Source organism: Strix uralensis, chromosome 1 (assembly GCF_047716275.1).
Source record: "Strix uralensis isolate ZFMK-TIS-50842 chromosome 1, bStrUra1, whole genome shotgun sequence".
Lineage (NCBI taxonomy): Eukaryota > Metazoa > Chordata > Aves > Strigiformes > Strigidae > Strix > Strix uralensis.
Genome location: NC_133972.1, coordinates 23,790,131 through 23,810,276, shown reverse-complemented (window position 1 = coordinate 23,810,276; position 20,146 = coordinate 23,790,131). Strand labels below are relative to the sequence as shown.

General features: G+C 37.7%; 1 protein-coding gene across 4 annotated transcripts in view; it reads left to right on the top strand.

Annotated features, from left to right (window-relative positions):
- DNAJC13 (DnaJ heat shock protein family (Hsp40) member C13) overlaps window positions 1-20,146 on the top strand; it is a 56,613-nt gene that overhangs the window by 5,031 nt on the left and 31,436 nt on the right. For 3 of the 4 annotated variants that reach the window (XM_074859991.1, XM_074860010.1, XM_074859980.1), the window contains exons 2-21: window positions 1,830-1,910; window positions 6,257-6,332; window positions 6,813-6,962; window positions 7,302-7,343; window positions 8,471-8,671; window positions 9,794-10,000; window positions 10,084-10,179; window positions 10,337-10,428; window positions 11,243-11,409; window positions 11,509-11,588; window positions 11,668-11,837; window positions 12,694-12,793; window positions 13,051-13,158; window positions 13,719-13,874; window positions 14,640-14,696; window positions 16,025-16,146; window positions 17,340-17,415; window positions 18,437-18,532; window positions 18,684-18,827; window positions 19,983-19,997. In XM_074859991.1, coding sequence (XP_074716092.1) covers window positions 1,843-1,910; window positions 6,257-6,332; window positions 6,813-6,962; window positions 7,302-7,343; window positions 8,471-8,671; window positions 9,794-10,000; window positions 10,084-10,179; window positions 10,337-10,428; window positions 11,243-11,409; window positions 11,509-11,588; window positions 11,668-11,837; window positions 12,694-12,793; window positions 13,051-13,158; window positions 13,719-13,874; window positions 14,640-14,696; window positions 16,025-16,146; window positions 17,340-17,415; window positions 18,437-18,532; window positions 18,684-18,827; window positions 19,983-19,997 — 2,223 coding nt within the window. In that variant the 5' untranslated portion in view covers window positions 1,830-1,842. The remainder of the gene's footprint in view (window positions 1-1,829; window positions 1,911-6,256; window positions 6,333-6,812; window positions 6,963-7,301; window positions 7,344-8,470; window positions 8,672-9,793; window positions 10,001-10,083; window positions 10,180-10,336; window positions 10,429-11,242; window positions 11,410-11,508; window positions 11,589-11,667; window positions 11,838-12,693; window positions 12,794-13,050; window positions 13,159-13,718; window positions 13,875-14,639; window positions 14,697-16,024; window positions 16,147-17,339; window positions 17,416-18,436; window positions 18,533-18,683; window positions 18,828-19,982; window positions 19,998-20,146) is intronic. The other variant, XM_074860001.1, reaches the window with a different exon arrangement.

Here is a 20,146-nt window from a genome sequence, read left to right as displayed (position 1 = left end):
ATAATCCCATACTTAGCGCAGCTAGTCTTGTTATAAGCCTTTTATTTTGTTTTTACTAATACATTAGTCAATGTCAAGAAAATGGCTTAAAAAGGGAGGTGTGAAGATTATCTGGCACTTTGTTCTGAAAGATAACTTTAAACCACAAAATTATCAGATTTAAAGTGTGCTACTATACAGTAAGATCTGTGTAGTTTGGACAGTGTCCTGTTCTGATGCTTATCCATGGCAATAATACAACATAGTTCTTAAATCAGGCAAATTGGAGAACTTCAGGAATAATCCTGATGAGTATCTTACTCCTCATGAAATTTTGTTTCCAAAAACTGGATTTAGAGAATTTAACTTGCCTCAAGTGAATGGGGTATTAACTCTGAACATTTGACTCAGATTGAGTCATTGAAATATGTAAATACTGCTCTTTTCTTCCAGAGGCAGTACCACAAGGTCACTTCAGTAGGTAGTGATGATTGTGCTGGTTCTTCACCTGAGGGAAGGAATTCTCAAGTTCATTTCAGTCAGGCTATCCATTCTTCATGTTCATGACTATGTAACTGCTGTGGTCTTTGCTCGGAAAGAAAACAGCCTGAAGTTGTAGAGGGTAGAAATTAGCAATGAGCTAAAGTTACAGGTCATCCATCTCGATGAGAAATCTTCCTTTGCCAAATCAAGTAGAGTTAACTGAATTTAAAAAGATAACTGGGGTTGTAGTCTAACCTTTAGTGGGGTACTGACTGGGATTGGATTACTTTAGTGTTACTTCAGGCAAGCTGTGAATATGAATTCTTGCAGACTAGCTTCTTAAGTGTGTGATGTTTTGGGGATGCCACCACATTAATGGTGTGAACCTGAGAGTAGTACCAGTCTGTAATCAAGAGCAGGGAAGCCTGTTTTGACATATTTGAAAATAAAACTAATGCTGTAGCAGTAAACTGGGAGTGACAACTTCACTCTTGCAATTTAATTGGGGTATGTCCACTTAAGTGCCTTGTATGTGCAATAACAGCAAAGTGAAGTAAAAGGGAAGTTAATTTCCCAAGTACTCAGCATGCATCTGCTTCAATCATGGAAGATAGTGTTTAGTGTTCAGAAGCATTCCTTAGAACTCGGCAGCTCCTAAAGCAGTGATCTGGTCAAGCAGTTGTGGGCAAGTTTCATTGAATTCCTGCATGTGTTTAGGGAATAGGTATTCATGTGTGAAATAAGCATGTCAAGATGTTAGTGGTGGGATTGCTTAAGCTTTTGCAGCACAGAAAGGGTACTTAGTCAGCTCTTTAATCACAGTGCTTAGCTAATAAGTAAGTTTCTCAACTTCAAATTCCATTTCAGATTGGGAAATAAACTCTGTTGATCCAGATTTCTCCTTGTTGTTTATTTAAAAATCACAATAGGAATCTGGCATAGCTGGAGTTCTGGATGCAGGGTACTCAAAGCATTTTGGTATTACACAATTTTCAGGAGTAAGCATCCTGGAGATGATGTAAAATACATTTGAATCTGAATGTGTAGAGGTGCAGCCAAAGTAGTGTGATTACAATAGTATGGCAAATAATGGGGCATAAATTATTGTAACCTGGTACTGTTAATGAGTAACTAGTGTAACAAAATCAGTGAGGAAACTAATAATTCATTTTCAACTCCATGTGCGACTTAGTCCATGCATTGATAAACATAAGTATTCCTAATATTTTTTTTGTGTGGAATTGACAGAGCAGTGACTTGAGTGTTTAAAAACAAAATGGTTTTGTCTTGAAGCATATTGATGATTAGTGGACTTCTGTTTTAAATGAAAAACATGAGTACTAACAGGATGTCCCTTTTGTTTTCAGGTCTTGGCACAGAATGAATATAATTAGAGAAAACAGGGATCTTGCTTGTTTCTACACAACAAAACATTCATGGAGGGGAAAGTAAGTAGATTTAAAGTTTGTTGGGTTTTTTAATGTTTTGTGTGACATTCCTCTTCTCCATTATTGGATTTAACTGCATAGTTCCCATATTGATGGGTGAAAATTGGACTAAAGGCTCCTGCTGCTCAGTCTCTGAACTGAACGTATCTTCACTAGAATCAGTTTGGATTTTAAACATTGAGTTTCCTCTGCATGTGTTCCTACATTTCAGTGTAGCTCTGAAATTAGACCACCTGACTTACTCAGCTTCTGAGTCTCTTGAACTTACTATGTAAAGCACTAATTTTATAGTGGAAATGCTTCTTAGAACAGATTCTTGGAGGAGTAGTGTCTTATGTACTTTAATAGATGAGGCTCACTATTCCACACATAGTTAACATGTTGTGTAATAGATTATCTGTTAAACTAATAACTGAGATTATTTGAAGACTTTTGTTACTAGAAATAAACTTCATCCCTAATGGGGGTTTTTGATGTAAAAATTAGTTTTCAGTGATGCTTCTGTCTGCAAAAGCTAGAGAACTTCTAATAAAACTGTTAAATTATCATAACTGATATCTGTTATACTCTGTTGGAAGTCAGCTGTTATGCGTACTTTTTAAAGCTTCATAGGACCTTCTTTGGTATCTTTATCCATTGTTCCTTCTCCCATGCATAGTAGTGCTGTGGAACTGTGACTTTTACTTGCTACCTAAGTATCAACAGAACAAAGAGGGTATGTTTCCTGCACCTCAGGAGCACGAATACTGCTTTATTCTCATGATTATATGAAGAGGTGATGTCTGAATCTGTTAGTTGACCAGTAAGCTGAAACTGGCTTGTTTTTTTGGCTGTCTGCTGATAGATACTTCATGAATTCTTTCTCTCAAAGACTGGGAATGCTGGGAAGGAAAGCAGCATGGGATTGCAAGGAGTGGCGATCACAGATCTTTCTCAGTAGTACGTTGAAGAACCATGAGATTGCTTCAGTGTCTAATCAAAGAGCTCCCTGCATTTTTTGTTAGCAAATTTAAAGCCCTGGTTAGTTCATAGTCCACACTAGATTGAGCAGCTGTCTGAGAGCAAAAATCTTTCCTCTACCAAGACAGATTCTTGACTTAAAATAGTTTAATATTTAAACTCATTAGAATTCTAGCCAATACTTGTGTAAATTGAGTCTTACCTGAGTTAAGATCCATGCATTTGGATTTGTGTAGTCATGGGTGAATAAATCGTTTCCTTTAGTGATAATAATACTATGATAAAAATACTATGTTGGGGTAGAATGTTAGAACGGTTTGTCCCTCTTAATCTTTCTGTTGCCCAACAGAAAATATCTGGTCTCTTCCTCTGAAGTTCCTGTGACATGTGCAAACTTACTGTGCATGTGATTTGAGACACTTGGCGAGAATTAAATACATAGAACTAGGATTGTTTCTCTTGCCCAGTGCCTTCCATGAAAGAGGCTGTTGCTACATGATGCACAGTGTTCAAGTTACAGTATGATCTTGAAATTTGATGGTACTGTTCTTATAAACTATGAAGTCTTACAGGACTTCAGATTAAGTCTAAAGCCTAAAACAGAGGCTTAGTTTAAAAACTCAATGGCACTTTTCACATAGTGAAGGGGAAAGAAGTATGTAGTGAATAGTTGCCTCTTGTGTTGCAGCAGAAGTTTATATGGCTTTTAGTAAGCTTGTATTTAAATACTTAAGTCCACTCAGTTCCTAGTTATACATTCTCAGTATAATCTATGGATAACATTAAAAAATAAGTAACTTAATGTGTAGTGCTAAATGAGCCTGAGTCACTGACCATTCATATGATTTATCACTTTGCTGAATATGGGCTGTGTGCATGGCAGTTAAAGTATTTTCTAGTAATACAGGTGATGACGCTCCAGTGTTGATCTGTAGTTCTGTAAAATTAATGAACACTGTCTTTTGCTTGAGTATGGTGGTATAAAATTTGTCTATCAGGTTCATCCTGATTAAAAAAGGTATAACATCTGACTTCTACAGTGCTTTGAAGAAACTAGTGAATAGGCAATAGCCTTTTTACTGGGAAGAGGACATATGCTTCAAATTCTTCTTAAAACAGCCTGGCATTAGACTGTACTGCAGAGTAGTTTGAGAGATAATTAATGGTAAAGTCGTCAAGGCCTTGAGCTATAAATACCTGTCTATATATTTAAAGCTGAAGTTCTGGACAAGAGTATGTTTAGGCCATGTGTAAGAACTGACTTCTGAGTCTCCCCTGTGCAACAAGACTTGGGTCTTCTGAATTTGCCTAGGGAGAGGAGATGAAGGAAACAGTGGCTGTTTTGTCTTGTGTTCCTTGTCACATCACATATTAAGAATGCTGGATACTAAATGTGGTTCTTATATCTTGGAATGCTGGCTTGAGTATGAGGGGAGAAAGGGAAGGGGCTGTAATGTTTGGAAGCTGGTCTTCAATTATGTGTGATCGTTGCAGATCCTTATTCTGCCACAGAGCGCTGTGAAGCTCTTTAGTATGTTAAAGCACTTTATTACTTGTTTAGGGTTTTGTTTACTCACTTATTACTTGTAATAAATTGTGAATTCTGTGGAACAGCATAAACAAGCCTTATTTGTAAATCATAGAAAAGACAGAATACCTACCTAAATTGTGCAACAAGAGGAGAGGGAACAGTTGGTTTGTTCAAAGGATTTTCTTATGGTCTAAGAACTGGAGCATTCTTTAACAGACTGAATATAGTGGAATTATTAGCAGCTAGAGTAACTTCAAATGTTCTGCTTCATTACTACGACTTCCCTTGACCTGCATCTTAAATAAGGAAAATTCAACTATATGGAAAAACAAATAGGTTTTTCAAATAGCTTAAACATCTTTAAAGTGGCAGGCCACTTCAATATTACAGATTTCTCTAAGCTTTGAAGAAAATAAGCACTTGCTTTAATTTCTAGATAAACTTCTCTGAGCCAGTAATGGCTTGAACTTGCACCAGTTTGTTTGAATAATAATGGAAAAGGGTAAGGTGTGAAGTTTGAGACTGACTGTGTCAGAGAGATACTCCTGACCTTGCTATTATGAGAGAAGGGAGGGTAGGTCAAATAACATGAGGGAGCAGCTCTGAATGTATCTGAAGTCCATGCAGAGTTTGACCTTTATACAGAAATGGTGGCTTGTGCTGCAGACCTGGCAAGTGAGAGAAGGGACTGCAACACAAGAATGCAGAGAAAGAGGGAAGAAATTACCTCCTTCTTGATGCAGTGTCTGTTATGGCACAGGTCCAGATTAGTTAGCCATTTGGTTGATTCTATCCTGCTCTCCTTAGCAAACTCACAGTTTACCCAGAATTGAAACTTAAATTGCTATACTGAATCAGTTTTAATGTGGACAGCTAACCAAAGTATTTTTATTTGGTTCAAGCTCAAGAAAGGTATCCGTGTTCAGATCCTGGTTTTTTGGTTAGATTAGAACTGGCTCTGGTTCAGGTCTGGCTTAACTTTCTGGGCAGGACTACTTCCAGATAGAAGTACCCTAGATGAAGTTTTGTACAAGTAGTAAGGGATTAGCAATAATCTACTGTTTCAAACTCTGGTTAGTTATGTTGCAAAACTTTCTGATTTAGAAATATGTAAATAGTCTCTGTATAAAGGATTGTTGAAGATTGTCTAGGAAATAAAACCATGGTAAAGCTTCCATTTTGCACTTGATGCATCTCAGTTTCTTAGTTGTAGGTCACTGCTGCTTGTTTACAATATGCCTGAAATGCAAATAATCCTTGCTACAGCTGTTCTTTAAGCACTATGGGGGTTAACATATCTGTGATATTGATGTACAATGACTAGCTGCATATTGAACTATAGCTTCAGTGATCTTTCTGAGTTTAGTAGTCTGTTTTCCTTGAGATGAAGAAAATTAGGCTTGGCCATAGTAACACTTTTACTTGTTGCAGTATTGTGACCAGGTGTGTAAATTGGATCATTTCAGTTATAACTGTTGTCTGAGCTTCAGACAGATGCTTTAGAGTATTGCAGAAATCTATTTCTTCCTATCTGTGTCGTCTTTTTAGAATTTATTCTGGTCTGGTAGTACCTTCCAGTGCAAGTTCCAGGAGTCTTTGGTCCTGACTTAGCCAATAACTTAGCAAAAAATATGCATAAGGAAATATATTTAGTAGTATTTAACTTGTATGTCCCCTTTATGGATATATAGAGCAGAGGAGCTTAACCTATTACAAGGGTAAACTGCAAACAACAAAGAAAACTCCATATCCGTTTCCTAACAGTGGCTTGTATATAGCTTCTTAACATAATTTTTGCAGTTCAACAAGGTTTTTCTGTGCCTTCTAGAGAGACCAACACTCTTCTGTATTCTAGGTATAAGCGAGTCTTTTCAGTTGGAACCCATGCCATCACCACATACAATCCCAACACGCTAGAAGTTACAAATCAGGTAACTATCATTTTTGAACTTGATTTCTGACTTATGTTCACCATCTGGAGTGAATAGTGGCAGTCTTCAGAAACTATCTAGTCTGACAAGTTCTCAGCAAAACCAGAAGGTATGGCAGCTGCTGCAGAAGCACACATAACAGAAAACTGATGTTGCCTTCACTTAACTCTACAAATATCCAGTGGTTTTTATACTTTTAGGCAATTTGTCTTTATTGGCCAGTAGGTAGTTTGCTTTTGGGTGTGCTGTTCTGAATGAACTGGGATAAGTTTGATCACTGTAAGGCTATGGCCCTGAAGGGAGTCAGGGCACTTACTTTACAGAGTATCAGATAGGAAGCTGAAGTTAAAACTCACATAGCAAGCTAGCTAGTACCTCATTACAGCAACTCAGTTATTATACGTACTAAGGGTTTTTGAGTGGAGGAGATGTAGCTTTAAAATTCCTAACAGTATAACCTTATTACTTTCAATTGTCTAGTGGCCTTATGGAGATATCTGTAGTATTTCTCCTGTTGGAAAAGGACAAGGAACCGAATTTAGTCTCACTTTTCGCAAAGGGAGTGGAAAAAAGTCCGAAACTCTTAAGTTTTCCACAGAGCACAGAACAGAACTCCTCACAGAGGCACTGGTAAGATTTTTCTTTCTTTGAACAAACAGTAAGTACTTGGTTATAATTACCATTTGTGATAGGTTACTGTGCTTTCTTTCCTTACATAAAAAGTAGGAAAGCAAATTGTCTTTTGAGCTGTTAATGAACTTAGTCTAGTGTCAGCTGCAGCAACTAGTGCATGATTCTTAAATAATGAGTAAAGCTGCAAGTACTGAATATATTAAACTGCAGTGGAATGGTGAGCCTTCAAGGAGGCTTAGAGTACCTTTAAAACAGCATCAGCTTAAATGTAGACTTTCTGGATAGATTGGCTATCATATTTACATTCATTCCTGGTTAACTGTTTTTTAAAAACAGAGATTCAGGACAGACTTCTCAGAAGGAAAAATCACAGGACGGGTAAGTGTCTGGCTTGTCTGGATCATGTGTGGTTTAATGAAATTATCTAAAGACTTAAACTTTTACTTTCTTCATGTAGGTTATGCTTGTGCTATATGCACTACCTAAAATAGCTCTTGTAAATTTTAGATCTGAAGTCTTGCTTTGAGAAGAGAAAATTAAGACTTTGTTCAAAAGCAATGGGAACCTTTTCAACAGTAGAATATTTGAGTTCTATTCACTTAGCCTGAGCCTTATGGTGGTACATTTAAAGACTCTGAATGTTACTGCTGAAATAAAAGGCGTTGCCATGTGGAGCTCTTATTTGGAGAGAAGAAAGAAAAACATAAGCTTTGATTCATTATTCAATGTTTACTACTTCCAGCACTTTACTTTCTAACTCTAAATTGTTTTCTGCATAACCTCCTTAACACTTGATGTGGAAATACTGTTTCCTAGGAGGATTTCTGTAGGTCAGATTAAATACAATATTGCCATTTAATGAATCTTGGTAATGTAGTAACCAAGGCAGTATACAGTGCTGGACTTCATATTTGGTTTTATTTCTTCTGGTCACAGAAGATAGCACTTAAAGTAACTTAAGGCATTGCATAGAATAAATCTTCAATGATGAGCATAGTAACACTGCTGGAATATGAGGGTCCCCTTTGTCTTACTGTAGTTTAGAAGAGACCTCTAACTCTTGCTGGTTTCAGTAAATCTGTATTTGTAATGGAACATGTCTGCAGGAGATGAAAAATTTGCACTGTTGTGATAAGTTTACCTTAATTTAGTCTTAACTAGTTGAATAACAGCATCTGATGCAGTAGCTATTTCCTTGTCTAACCACAGTGCACATAGTCTATGAATAGACTGTGTTCTGCAGCAAGAGAAACTTACTCCCTTTTGGAGGGGCTGTTCTGTGATTGCTGTTCTCTCTTCAAAATGTGTCGTTTAAGCTGTGACTTCCGTGTCAGTTGACAGCTACTTTTCTTTGATTCATAGGGTTCTTAACGTAGATCAGAGTGTTAAGGGAAACTATATAGTTTTTTGAACTTTACACCCACACTGCTTACTAGATTGGAAAAGAACTATTGCTGTGTAGTAAAGGGGTGTGTGTAAATGTCTAAAAGTAACTCTCTCTGCAGAGGTATAACTGCTATAAACACCATTGGAGTGATACAAGGAAACCTGTGATTCTGGAAGTGACTCCTGGAGGTATTGACCAAATTGATCCTGCAACAAATAAAGTCCTGTGTTCCTATGACTACAGAAACATTGAAGGCTTTGTTGATATTGCTGGCTATCAGGGAGGCTTCTGTATCCTCTATGGAGGATTTAGTAGATTGGTGAGTAGTAAACCAAAACATCTTTGTTATGATGCTTAGGATGTTTATAGCTCCATAATTAAATTATTAAACTTAATTTAACTAAATTAAATAATTCAACTTAATAATTAAACTTCAACATAGATGCACATACTTGTATGCTCAAATTTTGGGTCCCAGCTGTGGAGCCTCAAGGCTTGTGGACAGGTTTTAAAACCTCTTTTCCACAGGAAACTAGTTAAAACATTTGAGGGCAATGTTTGGAGTTTTTTTGCTTATTGCATGTTTAAAAACTACAGACCATAAAATATCCAGTTATTTATTTGGATAGTGAATATGACTGCAATGTGGACATGGAGTTTCCTGACATTACTCAGTTATAGAGGTGACAGGCAGTGTTACTAGTCTACCTAACTAATGGAGGGTTTCTATTCAGAAATAGATTTATCAGTGGTAACACTTCCTTTTAGGCCTGTGATCTTATATTCAGCAGCTTTGCTTGGGGAATACTGCAGTATAATGTTGGTTTCAAAATCTTAAAAAGGTTTCTGTATACTATATTGCAAGCAGCTGAAATGGATCTTTAGGAATTAGTTTCTAATATAAATATGACTACCTCAGTCACTACTAACAAAATAGGACTCTTCTCTTGCTCAGGGTTTCCACATCTTTTGTAATACAGCATGCTTTTCTGTGGCAGAAAACTAGCAATATATAATTGATCCTCTAGAGCTGCCCTAACCTTGCCTAGCAAGGCTGGATAGCAGCCCTTACAGGTAGCAGCTAGGGCTGCCACTGTGGTTCTCTGGCTCCTCACTCCAGCCAGGCTGTCAGGATCTGTTGCCAAGGGTGGACAGGCAGGTCATGCAGATGTCTGCTTTAACAGCATGCTAATGTGTAGCAGGGTATCCTTTAGGAATAGCTGCTATAGATTTTTTTTTTTAAAGGCAAATGTAAACTTAATAGCAGATCTCTTGTGTAATAAATACTTCTTCTCTTTATACCATGCACTTAACAAAGGCAAGCCTAGCTGCTGGGAAGATTCTCTACTGTTAGCTATATAGTGGAGGATTATTTGTGGAACTGATTTCTTGAACTGTGCCATATTTTTCACCTTTTTTTTTTCCTTGTTAAAACTTGCAGCACCTGTTTGCATCTGAGCAGAGGGAGGAAATTATCAAAAGTGCAATAGAGCATGCTGGCAACTTCATAGGTATCTCTCTGCGAATAAGGAAAGAATCCCTAGAATTTGAGCAATACTTGAATCTTCGCTTTGGAAAATACAGCAATGATGAATCTGTAACATCTTTAGCAGAGTTTGTTGTTCAAAAAATAACGCCTAGACACTCGGTAAGGGTATCAGACTGAACTTACTTCGTTCCGCTGAAGTGCTAAGAATCCTCTTTCTTAATGTGCTTTTTTTTTTTTTTAAGGAACCTGTGAAAAGAGTACTAGCTCTTACAGAAGCTTGCTTAGTTGAGCGGGATCCAGCTACCTATAACATTGCAACTCTGAAACCTTTAGGCGAGGTGAGAGGCAACCTTTCCCAGTACCACTTCCTCAAATAGAAGCTCTAAAAGATGATAATAGTAGGAATTTCATAGTATACATAAGATGGCCTTAATTTGTAGAGTAGATAAAAATTAACACTGCTTCATGAATGTGATCCTTATCTCTTAATTTTAGGTATTTGCAATAGTATGTGACTGTGAAAACCCCCAGCTTTTTACTATTGAATTTATCAAAGGACAAATTCGGAAATACTCTTCAACAGAAAGGTAACTGGAGCACCTGTGGGTTATAAATGCGAATGTAACTTGCCACTGTAGTGCTGCTAGTTTCTCAGCTTCCATAAACTTTGACTCTTGGAAGTGTTAACTCAAAGCCTTGCTATTCTAGTGGTCTGCCACTTACAAATAAAGATTTGTTACAGGATCTAAATCTCTCCCCTTTACCTTTATCCTGACTTTAAGCAAATCTGTGGAGAAGTTTTCTGATGCACATGTAAGGGTGTTGGACAGTTAGATACAGCCTGTTTTTCCTAAGCAATGTTTTTCTGTGTATGTTGTACTTGGTTAAGTGGTATATCTGAGGCAAGGACAGAAAGCAGAATTGAAGTGATATGGAAATATGAAGGCTGTAAACCCTTTGAGCTGTCTGCTTGAGATGGTCTTAGTTGATTCTATTTAAAACAACCAACAGACTAGTCCCTGAGTGCACTTGCAGTAGTAATGCAGTCTAATCCTGCTAAGCAAGGTTTTGTGGAAAGCACAGGAATGAATTGGCTTGCAACACCTGTAACTCATTAACAGATAATCTACAGGTGATCCCTTTAGTGAAAGGCTGTAGCTGGCTACACTGAGTGTAAGACAGCTCTGTTCTGTCTTACACAGTGAATAAAGGAACACTTGAAAGTTAGTGACTTCTTCCAGAGGTGTAGCTGTTAGCACCAATGTTAGTTACTGAGATTCCAAGTATTGCTGCAGTTCATTCTGTGCTTGATATTTTTTTTCCACCTATCTCTTATAACTTGGTTCTTTGGCATTGCTTTTCTGATCTAAATTGTACTCGTATGTCTTTCTCCAAATGCAGAGATTCTCTCCTGGCTAGCTTGTTGGATGGAGTGAGAGCTTCTGGTAATAGAGATGTCTGTGTGAAAATGACCTCCACACACAAAGGCCAGCGTTGGGGATTACTCAGTATGCCTGTAGATGAAGAAGTAGAGAGCCTTCATCTGAGGTTTTTGGCTGCTCCTCCAAGTAAGCTAATGCTTATTACATTATTTTATAGTGCTCTTTAAAGCATCCAGATATTTAGTTAGGTACTGTGCGCTTAACTTTTGTTATGTCATCTTCCAGATGGTAACTTTGCAGATGCTGTCTTCAGATTCAATGCTAACATTTCCTACAGTGGGGTACTACACGCAGTTACACAAGATGTAAGAATAAATCCTCTGCCCATCCTCTTAAGATGTTGTTAATGCATAAAGATGTTGATAACTGTTATTTCTTAACCAGGGTCTGTTCTCAGAAAACAAGGAGAAACTCATTAATAATGCCATAACAGCATTGCTCTCACAAGAAGGAGATATTGCAGCATCTAATGCAGAGCTTGAAAGCCAATTCCAAGCAGTAAGACGACTAGTGGCTTCAAAAGCAGGCTTCCTTGCCTTTACTCAGCTTCCAAAGTAAGTGAGAAGTGTCTTCAAGCTTCAAAGTAGTAGGTGAAAACAGTACTTGAGCTTTTGATGATGTCTTATCTTTAAAACTGAGAATTGGAGTTAAGCCTCACTTCTGGAAAAGACTAGAGGACTCTGTACATGATTGCTTTCAGTAGTATGAGGCTGTCATCAGGCTTTGGTGTAAACTGAGAATCCCAGATGATCATTAGTATGTAAAGCTGATCCTTCCATTGCTAAATACTCTCTGCCTTGAGTCAAATATCGTTTAATGTTTTTCCTAGTAGAAAAACTTCTAAAATGCACCTTCATCTGGCCTTGAAGTAGGCAATTCTTCATTCTTAAAGTATATTGATGCCATTGTTATCTTCGGTTCAACACAAGATAAAACTTGATTTTAGAAAGTTGAGTTGTACTCCTACAGTAACTACAGGCTGCTTGGAATTTGTCTTAATTGGATAACATAAGGAAGCAGAAAAACAGCCTGATGTTCTTCTAAAAATGAAAAATTCTTTGGAATGTTTCTGACTCTGGACTATGGGGCAACAATGATGTGAAGAGTAACATACACACTTGGTCTGAGACTTCTATAAAGTTCTGTCTCTCTGAATAGTGTCCTGTACTATCACTATCCTGTAATTACAGAAATATGTCTTTCTTTTGGTGAATGTGCTCTTCACATATTGTTAACAGTGAAGTCAATGTTAATGTTTTCCTACCAAGGAATTTCAAATTGATGTAGAAGTCAAGGTTTACAATGTAAATGCAGTGAGAGCAGGCCACTTTTGATCCTCAGTTGGACTTATCTTAAAACTAAGATTTCTGTTTCCTCTCTAATTTGGTGGTTTTGGTTTCCTTTCAAAAGATTTCGAGAACGATTAGGAGTGAAGGTTGTGAAAGCCCTCAAAAGGAACAATGATGGAGTAACCCACGCCTCTATTGACATGCTTTGTGCTCTTATGTGTGTAAGTATTAAATTGCAGAGTCTTTCACTGGAATGTGTAAACTTCAGGCTGTGGAAAGATGTAGAAATAGGGACTGCCCTCCAACTTACAGCATGCTCAAAACATGGAATAACTTGTTGTACAGTGATTTCGTGCTGAAGTTGAACTTGAAGTAGGATATGCTTTTTATGGGTTCAGAGTGTGGCTTTCAGACTACGGTTGTTAAGAACTGAGGGTTGAAATGTGACTGCATAGTGAATACTTTTTTTTTTTTATAGCCCATGCATGATGACTATGACTTGAGGCAGGAGCAGCTGAACAAAGCTTCCCTTCTTTCTTCCAAGAAGTTTCTAGAAAACCTACTAGACAAATTCAATTCCCATGTGGTAAGTCAAATTTTGGGAATGGATAGCTTTAAGTGCCTTTCCTAACTGCTGTGAAAATACTGTTGTACTTGGATATATCTTTGAATGTATTTGTACGTGTAGTAGAAGTGCAGAAAGAACAGCTAGGGCTGGCACTGAAGCTTGTTCTAAATAGGTTTGGATCTTGACAGGTTACAATGTATCTGTACTGCAGAACTTGAGTTGTGTCGTGGAACAAATGTTTCCATGTTTAATATGGCAAGTGGGTGTTCCTTTTAACTAAAAGAATAGTGTAAACTGGTGTTTAGGGGATTAAAACTAGAAAAAGTAACTTGCAGCATATCAGTACATGAGGTCATGAGTGTCTGATACGTTCTAGGAGCCAATGCTTTACCAAATTATTGCCATGGTCAGAGTAATGGGCATATTTTAAACCTGTAATTTTTGTTTGCAGACTATTTCATGGTATGGCACAGAAGAACACCTTCAGCATCATGAATACTGAATAAAACTTGCATGAATACTCTTGGGCAGGGGAACAACACTGTATCTGTATTACATACCTGTCTTCCTAATTTCAGGATCATGGGACAGGTGCCCTAGTAATTAGTTCGCTTCTGGACTTCCTGACATTTGCCCTATGTGCTCCATATAGTGAGACTACTGAGGGGCAGCAGTTTGACATGTTGTTGGAAATGGTGGCATCTAATGGAAGAACACTATTTAAGCTCTTTCAGGTAAAACTTCATAATTTTTTTTTTTATTATTAGAGGCCTTAAGTAGTCAGTGAACATGAACTTTTTGTTGTTCTTCTGAAAGACAAATTTGTCTACAGTTCAGCTAGTTAATGTGCCTAAACCTTTTCTACCTTGGTGAGTTTAGTGACCAATTGCTTTACCTTCAGATATAAGGTTGAGGTGGTTATTCTATAGTGAATGATATGCCAAATCATTGTAGAATAGATGGCCTAAGACTTGTTTCTAGAAACACTTTAAAACACCAGTTAAATATTAAGCTAGAGTCAGCAGATGCATGGATCTTCCTCTCTTCAGAGAATCTACCACTTCTTTTGTTTCTCTCTCAGTGAATGAGAGTTAAGAGTTACAAAAGAGTAACATCCTCTTCAGTAGTAGACCTGTAAGAAGTCTTGGATTTTTAGCTACAATGTCAATGATTTCTTTCTGTAAAAACAGTACGGTCTTCTGCGTATTGGTTAGTGTGTGCTTGTGTCAGACTGTTTCCCCAGCATTATTCCAGCTTCTTTGGTATATACTGCTGTTCAGTGCCAACACCACCATCGGACAGTTGCATGAGAGATTCTTATTTAAAGGCATAGGGTAGGAACTGTTCCTGGGGCTAGCTTTCACAAAACTGAAATACTAACTTTTGCCCAGAACTAGAGGTAGAACAGCCATGTAGATGAGTTAAGGAGATTGAATCACAGATGGTCTAATCTTCAAATTTTGCACTTTGATAATTATTCTGTCAATGTTCCACTTTAGCACCCTTCCATGGCAATTGTGAAAGGAGCAGGTTTGGTAATGAAGGCTATAATAGAGGTGAGATTTTTATCCATGTTACCTGGGATAGCATATGTATTGTCTGTTTTGGAAGTGCAATTGCTTACCAATAGAAGTTATGTTGTATATATTAGCTAATAATATTAGCTTCTCCTGGGGGGGGTGGGGGGAGGTGAGGAACAGAACACCTGCTTAACTGTGAGTGGTTTAATACAGCAACTTGCTTTATCTTACACTTGGGGGTTCAGAAAGCATGTGAGTTGGGACAATAGGTAGTGCCTTGCATGTTTTCATACTGCAGTCAGGATTTGGCTGTTAATGTTGTATGTAGCTCAGTCACATACCTCAGAGCCACCAGACTTCTGCATGTTGAAGAGGGTCTCTCAAGGAGGAGAGGCTGTATTTCCTGGGATGCATTGCCAGATGGAATGGGACTGGGATTAGCAGGCAGTAGTGTTCCAGAGCAGACTAGTGATGTCAGTCTCTGTTCTTGCTCTTTCTGTTTCAACAAAAGATGATTTGGCTTTGTTAGTTTCCATACCACATGATGTATGGGCCATGCCCATACTTCTCAAGGGCTGCTCATGATTTTTGTGGGGTGACCTTGCTAACTGACTCTCGACACTTCCTGTGTTGAAATTCAGGGCTTAAGTTGGTGCCTCATTGTATCACAATGGCTTATGCATCTGAAATGCATCTAGTACTTTCTTGAAATGGAAGTGAATGAACACTTGAAATAGAGGTATTGTAAACTGCAAGTTTCCATTGATATACCTGATAAACAGCATAGCAACTTTTAGCTAATGTTATTACAACTCCTGTCATTTGAACTACAGTGGGAACTACAGTGCCGCTATAGTGGCAAGTAAAAATACAGTGAAAACTTTTTCTTAATTATTCATTGCAACTAATGTATCTCGACAGAGTGACAGTCTTAGCCATGTGGCTGCCTAAACCAAACAGCACCAGTTATTCTTAAATGGTTACTGTTGACCAAAGTCAAGCAACAAACAATTACCTGCAGCTGTCATTCTTTGGTTAACCCTAATTTGCCATTGCAGTGTGGAAAGGGTACTTGTAAGTGTACTACCAACCTCCTGGTCTATGATGGGAGACATGCATCTTACTCCATGTGTCACTTTTCTCATAGATACAACTACCAATTATCTGGGCTGTGGCTTTACTACAACTTTGATCAGTTGCTATTGAGAACTTGCACTTAAAGCCCATCATACTATAGCTTCTGGTTTTTGGATATTAAATGACAATATAATTGATGGTCAAGAAGGCCTTGGAACTGTAGACTAAGATAAAAGCAGCTTAACTAAGATTCTTTCTTTAGTAATCATCTTGCCCTGTTTCCAAAGGAAGGAGACAAAGAGATTGCTACCAAAATGCAAGATCTTGCCCTCAGTGAAGGTGCCTTACCTCGTCACTTGCACACTGCTATGTTTACAATAAGCACAGATCAGAGGATGCTTACAAATAGGTATGTCAGTCTCACTTGGTATATTATGTTAAAGTCTAAGTAATGGCCTAGCTAACACTAGAAACATTGGGATGTCAGGGAAGAACACTTGCAGTTCTTTAGGAGAATATTTTCTTTAGCAGCTGCTATGTTTAAGTAGAGCAAGTTTCAGCTGAGACTGCAGCCACTTAAACCTTTGATTTTTTTTTTTTTTTTGCCAAAATGGGACTTGGGTTGGTCACTCATTAAAGGCCCAAGTTTTGATTTTTTTTTTTTTTTTTTTTCCTGAAAACGTTCAGGGAAAGTAAAGGCAAGTGGAATGTCTGGAACTTGTAAAAAGGTTCAACTTATATAACTGTATGAATTCCGGTGTGCACATCTTGTATCTTGCATGCAGTTAGGGTAACCTGCCCCATCTGAGAGAGAGGTCTCCTCATACAGAAATCATTCACTGAATTCAGCGATCAGTAGAACTTGTGAGCTCTGAGACTAGGCCTGAGGGTGTGCTGGGGAGAATGAGTGATAATCAATTATTTCCACCCAAATACAAGATTATGGAAGTTTTAGCTGCATGTTCCTGAATGCTTAAAGAGCTGCTAAGCAATGTAGTGACAAGTGGAACTTGTTGCCACTGTATGTCATCCAGGAGAGAGCTGGTATGAAACCTTCCGTCTTACCAGTTCTGTTTGGAGCTACTAATGACATGTTTGTAAGCAGTGCTTCAGTGCTGTAGAACCCTAGTGACAAATTTGGCAGAAAGTGTCAGTTGGCATAGATGGCAGGCTCCCAGAAAGGCTTTCCTAGCCAGTAACTGGTATTGAGAGCTTCAAGTAAAGCAGTTAACAGTTCTTAATGGCTTCTAGACTCTTAACTTTAACTGTAACTTAAGACTGACTGAATAAACTTACACTTGGTTATTAGATGATTAGTTTCTGCTCTATTGCTCAAGTGTTCTTTTGAGGTCTAGATCAAAAAGCATGTGCTGCTACTGTTCCACTAACTTCACTGGAACTTCTTAAAGGCAACACTTTAAAGCATGCTAAGCATATACTTGAACTGGAACAATATAATGCTTTGTGCTCTTACTCATTCAAGAGCACGAAGCTCTTGCTCATCTTCATTTCACCAGCATGGTAAGGGTGTCAGTTTAGTGGCTTAAAAAAATCTGTTTAAAATACTAACTTGCAGTTTGTTAATTTCAATGGCTTTTTCAGGCAGTTAAGTAGACATTTGGTTGGCCTCTGGACAGCTGAGAACAAAACTGCTATGAACTTGTTGAAACGTATTTTGGTGAGTAAAAATGGGATATGGAGTAGGGAAAGAATCAAATCTGAGAGCCTGCAGTATTAGAAAACTTGTGATAGTCTATAGAGTAAACATACGCCCTTTCCCCTCCAAGGGGGAAGTCTAGACTGGGAGATCAGCAGTCTGGCATCTGCTATTTAAAGGATATTGACGACTGGTACAAAACATCTTGGGTTCTTAAAGTTTTCTGTTACTTTTCCTGCCACTTTTAAAAATGGTGTATGACACAAAACTTAAATATAAGGTGTGCTTTTCCTTATTTAAAGGACAAAAATGTGGGAGGCTTAGTAAATATAGTCTCTAATGCTTAGTGCCAGTAAGAAATTAAGCCAACAGTTCTGTCTATGCTTTCATGCCTGTCCAACTTTGCTTTTAACATAGTTAAATTTATGTATTGGCTGATAGTTCCATGTTCTTTCACCCTTACAGCCTCCTGAAAGGTTCTTGCTTAAGTTAATTCGGTGAAACTAGTTCAAAGAACAGTGTTGTAAGGAACTATTAAATCTTGAAAAATACCTAATTTTAAATTCAAAATAGCAGTTCCTTCATTTTTAGCAGAGCAAACTGTCCTAATCTTGGTCACTGTCTTCTGGGAGACTTAGTCAAATTAGACTATCTCATCTCATGTCACACGCAACATTCAGTCCTTATCAGAGGATATGGATGGATTCCAGTGTTACAGTGTTCATTCCCCTCAATATAGCTGTGGGATCAACTCTTTTCTTCCTGCAGTCCTTAGCTTTATTAAGTGTTCCTTTAAGAAATGGGATATGGGCAAGAGCTCTGCTGTACGGCAGCTAAATATGTGCCTCTATTGAATGGTTCTGTTGAGGATGATGGCATTTCACTAATAAAAATGAAAACTGATGTAGCTTTACATACCTGCTTCAGTGTAGAATATAAATTCTGTTTTGAAATCTAATTTAAAGAAATGATCTTGTTATCTAATGGGATAGTTTCTGTTCTATTAGCTGTGTGTGTTTATACTGGTTTTAAATGTTTTTAGCCACCAGGTTTGCTGGCATACCTTGATAGCGCTGATCCTGTTCCTGAAAAAGATGCGGATAGGATGCATGTTAGAGATAACTTAAAAATTGCGACTGTAAGTAAATGTAGCTGTCTTACCTCTTCCATTATATAGATGTACAGTCTTAGTGACTTTTCTAATACAGACACTTGACTGTTGCATTGACCTACATCAAACATGTGTATAGGCCTACAACTGCAAATAACTAATAAGATTTATTCTGCAGGATCAGTATGGCAAGTTTAATAAAGTGCCAGAGTGGCAGAGACTGGCTGGAAAAGCTGCGAAGGAAGTTGAAAAATTTGCCAAAGAGAAGGTGGATCTAGTCTTGATGCACTGGAGAGATAGAATGGGCATAGCTCAGAAAGAGGTAAGTGTTTGAAACTCTTTGTTACAGCAACTCAACGAAGTGTAGAGAGGAACACCTACAACTCCATGAAATCAGAGGGGAGTTTGACAGTAGTAGAAGTGCAGGAATGTGATAAGCTTCCTAGTTCTGCTTTTAACAAATTCTCTGCCTCTTACTACTCTTTGTCTTGGGTTAGAAATGGATTCCAGGGAGAATGTAAAGCAGGCAAATGGATTCCTTCAATATAAGTATTAAGTTTTAGTTTGTTCCTGCTTTAGCCAACCTTATCAAACTGGACTACAGCTTATGTGCATTTCTTCCAAGATAATTAATTATACAAGGTAATAGGAAATTCCTTGAAAACCAGTTTTTAACCTACATTTGCAATAAACTATGACTATTGTTTGCATCCAAAATGATGTACTATGCTAGTGGTATTTTAGTTATGGAATCTGCTTGAAGAAGCTTAGTATTACCTTCAGTATAGGTATCTCAGCACTTAAGTTGCAACATAAAACTATCCATAAAACCACAGTTAAGATTGAAAAGATAAGCAACTGTTTTGGTCTGATAAGACGATAGCTTAAGCACTGCTTGAGTTCTTAGTATTAGTCTCCTTTCTCCTTTAATTTTGTCATGTTCTGTATGATGCTCTCTGAATTATGAGGTGTTTCCCTTAACTTTTTGTAGTCTCCTGACTAAGCTTGTTTTTATGCATTCTGGAAATGAAACTATTACATATGAAAGGAAGGGTGAAAAGAGAGATGCAATGCAGAGTATTAAAAATGCCTTTGTACTTGATCTGATGTAACAATAAGCTTTGATTTTGGGAAAACCTTAACTTGGTAAAACCTAGCTCAAATTTGATGTAGACTGTGGTGCAGAATTTTGACAGGTCGTATTTCTGGAATAATGGTGAACTAGGTTCAAAACAGTATTAATGGAGAAATGTGGAAAACAGTGGTGGAAGGGCAAATTGCCCTTCAAACATCTTGTGTAGATACTGAGTTTAAACAATTTTTCTGTCTGGAGTTCTGAGCTGTTTAATTTCACAGTAAGTGTATGCAAGTATAACTTGGAAAAGATGGTAGCAAGTTTGGTATTACCACTTTCAATTACTTCAGTGGCTTGTTAAATGTACCTTTTCTTTTTCTTCCAACTTTCCATCACAATCAGGACAGAAACAATATGGTGAGTCTGTATATCTCTGCCACTTGTGTGAATTATGTTGCTCAGACTTCTGCTTGCATGTGGTACCTCATGTAGAGTATAGCATCGATTTCATGCTTGATCAAACCAGGGAACCTTTCAGTGGCCAAGTCAGGTTTGTGACTTGCTCT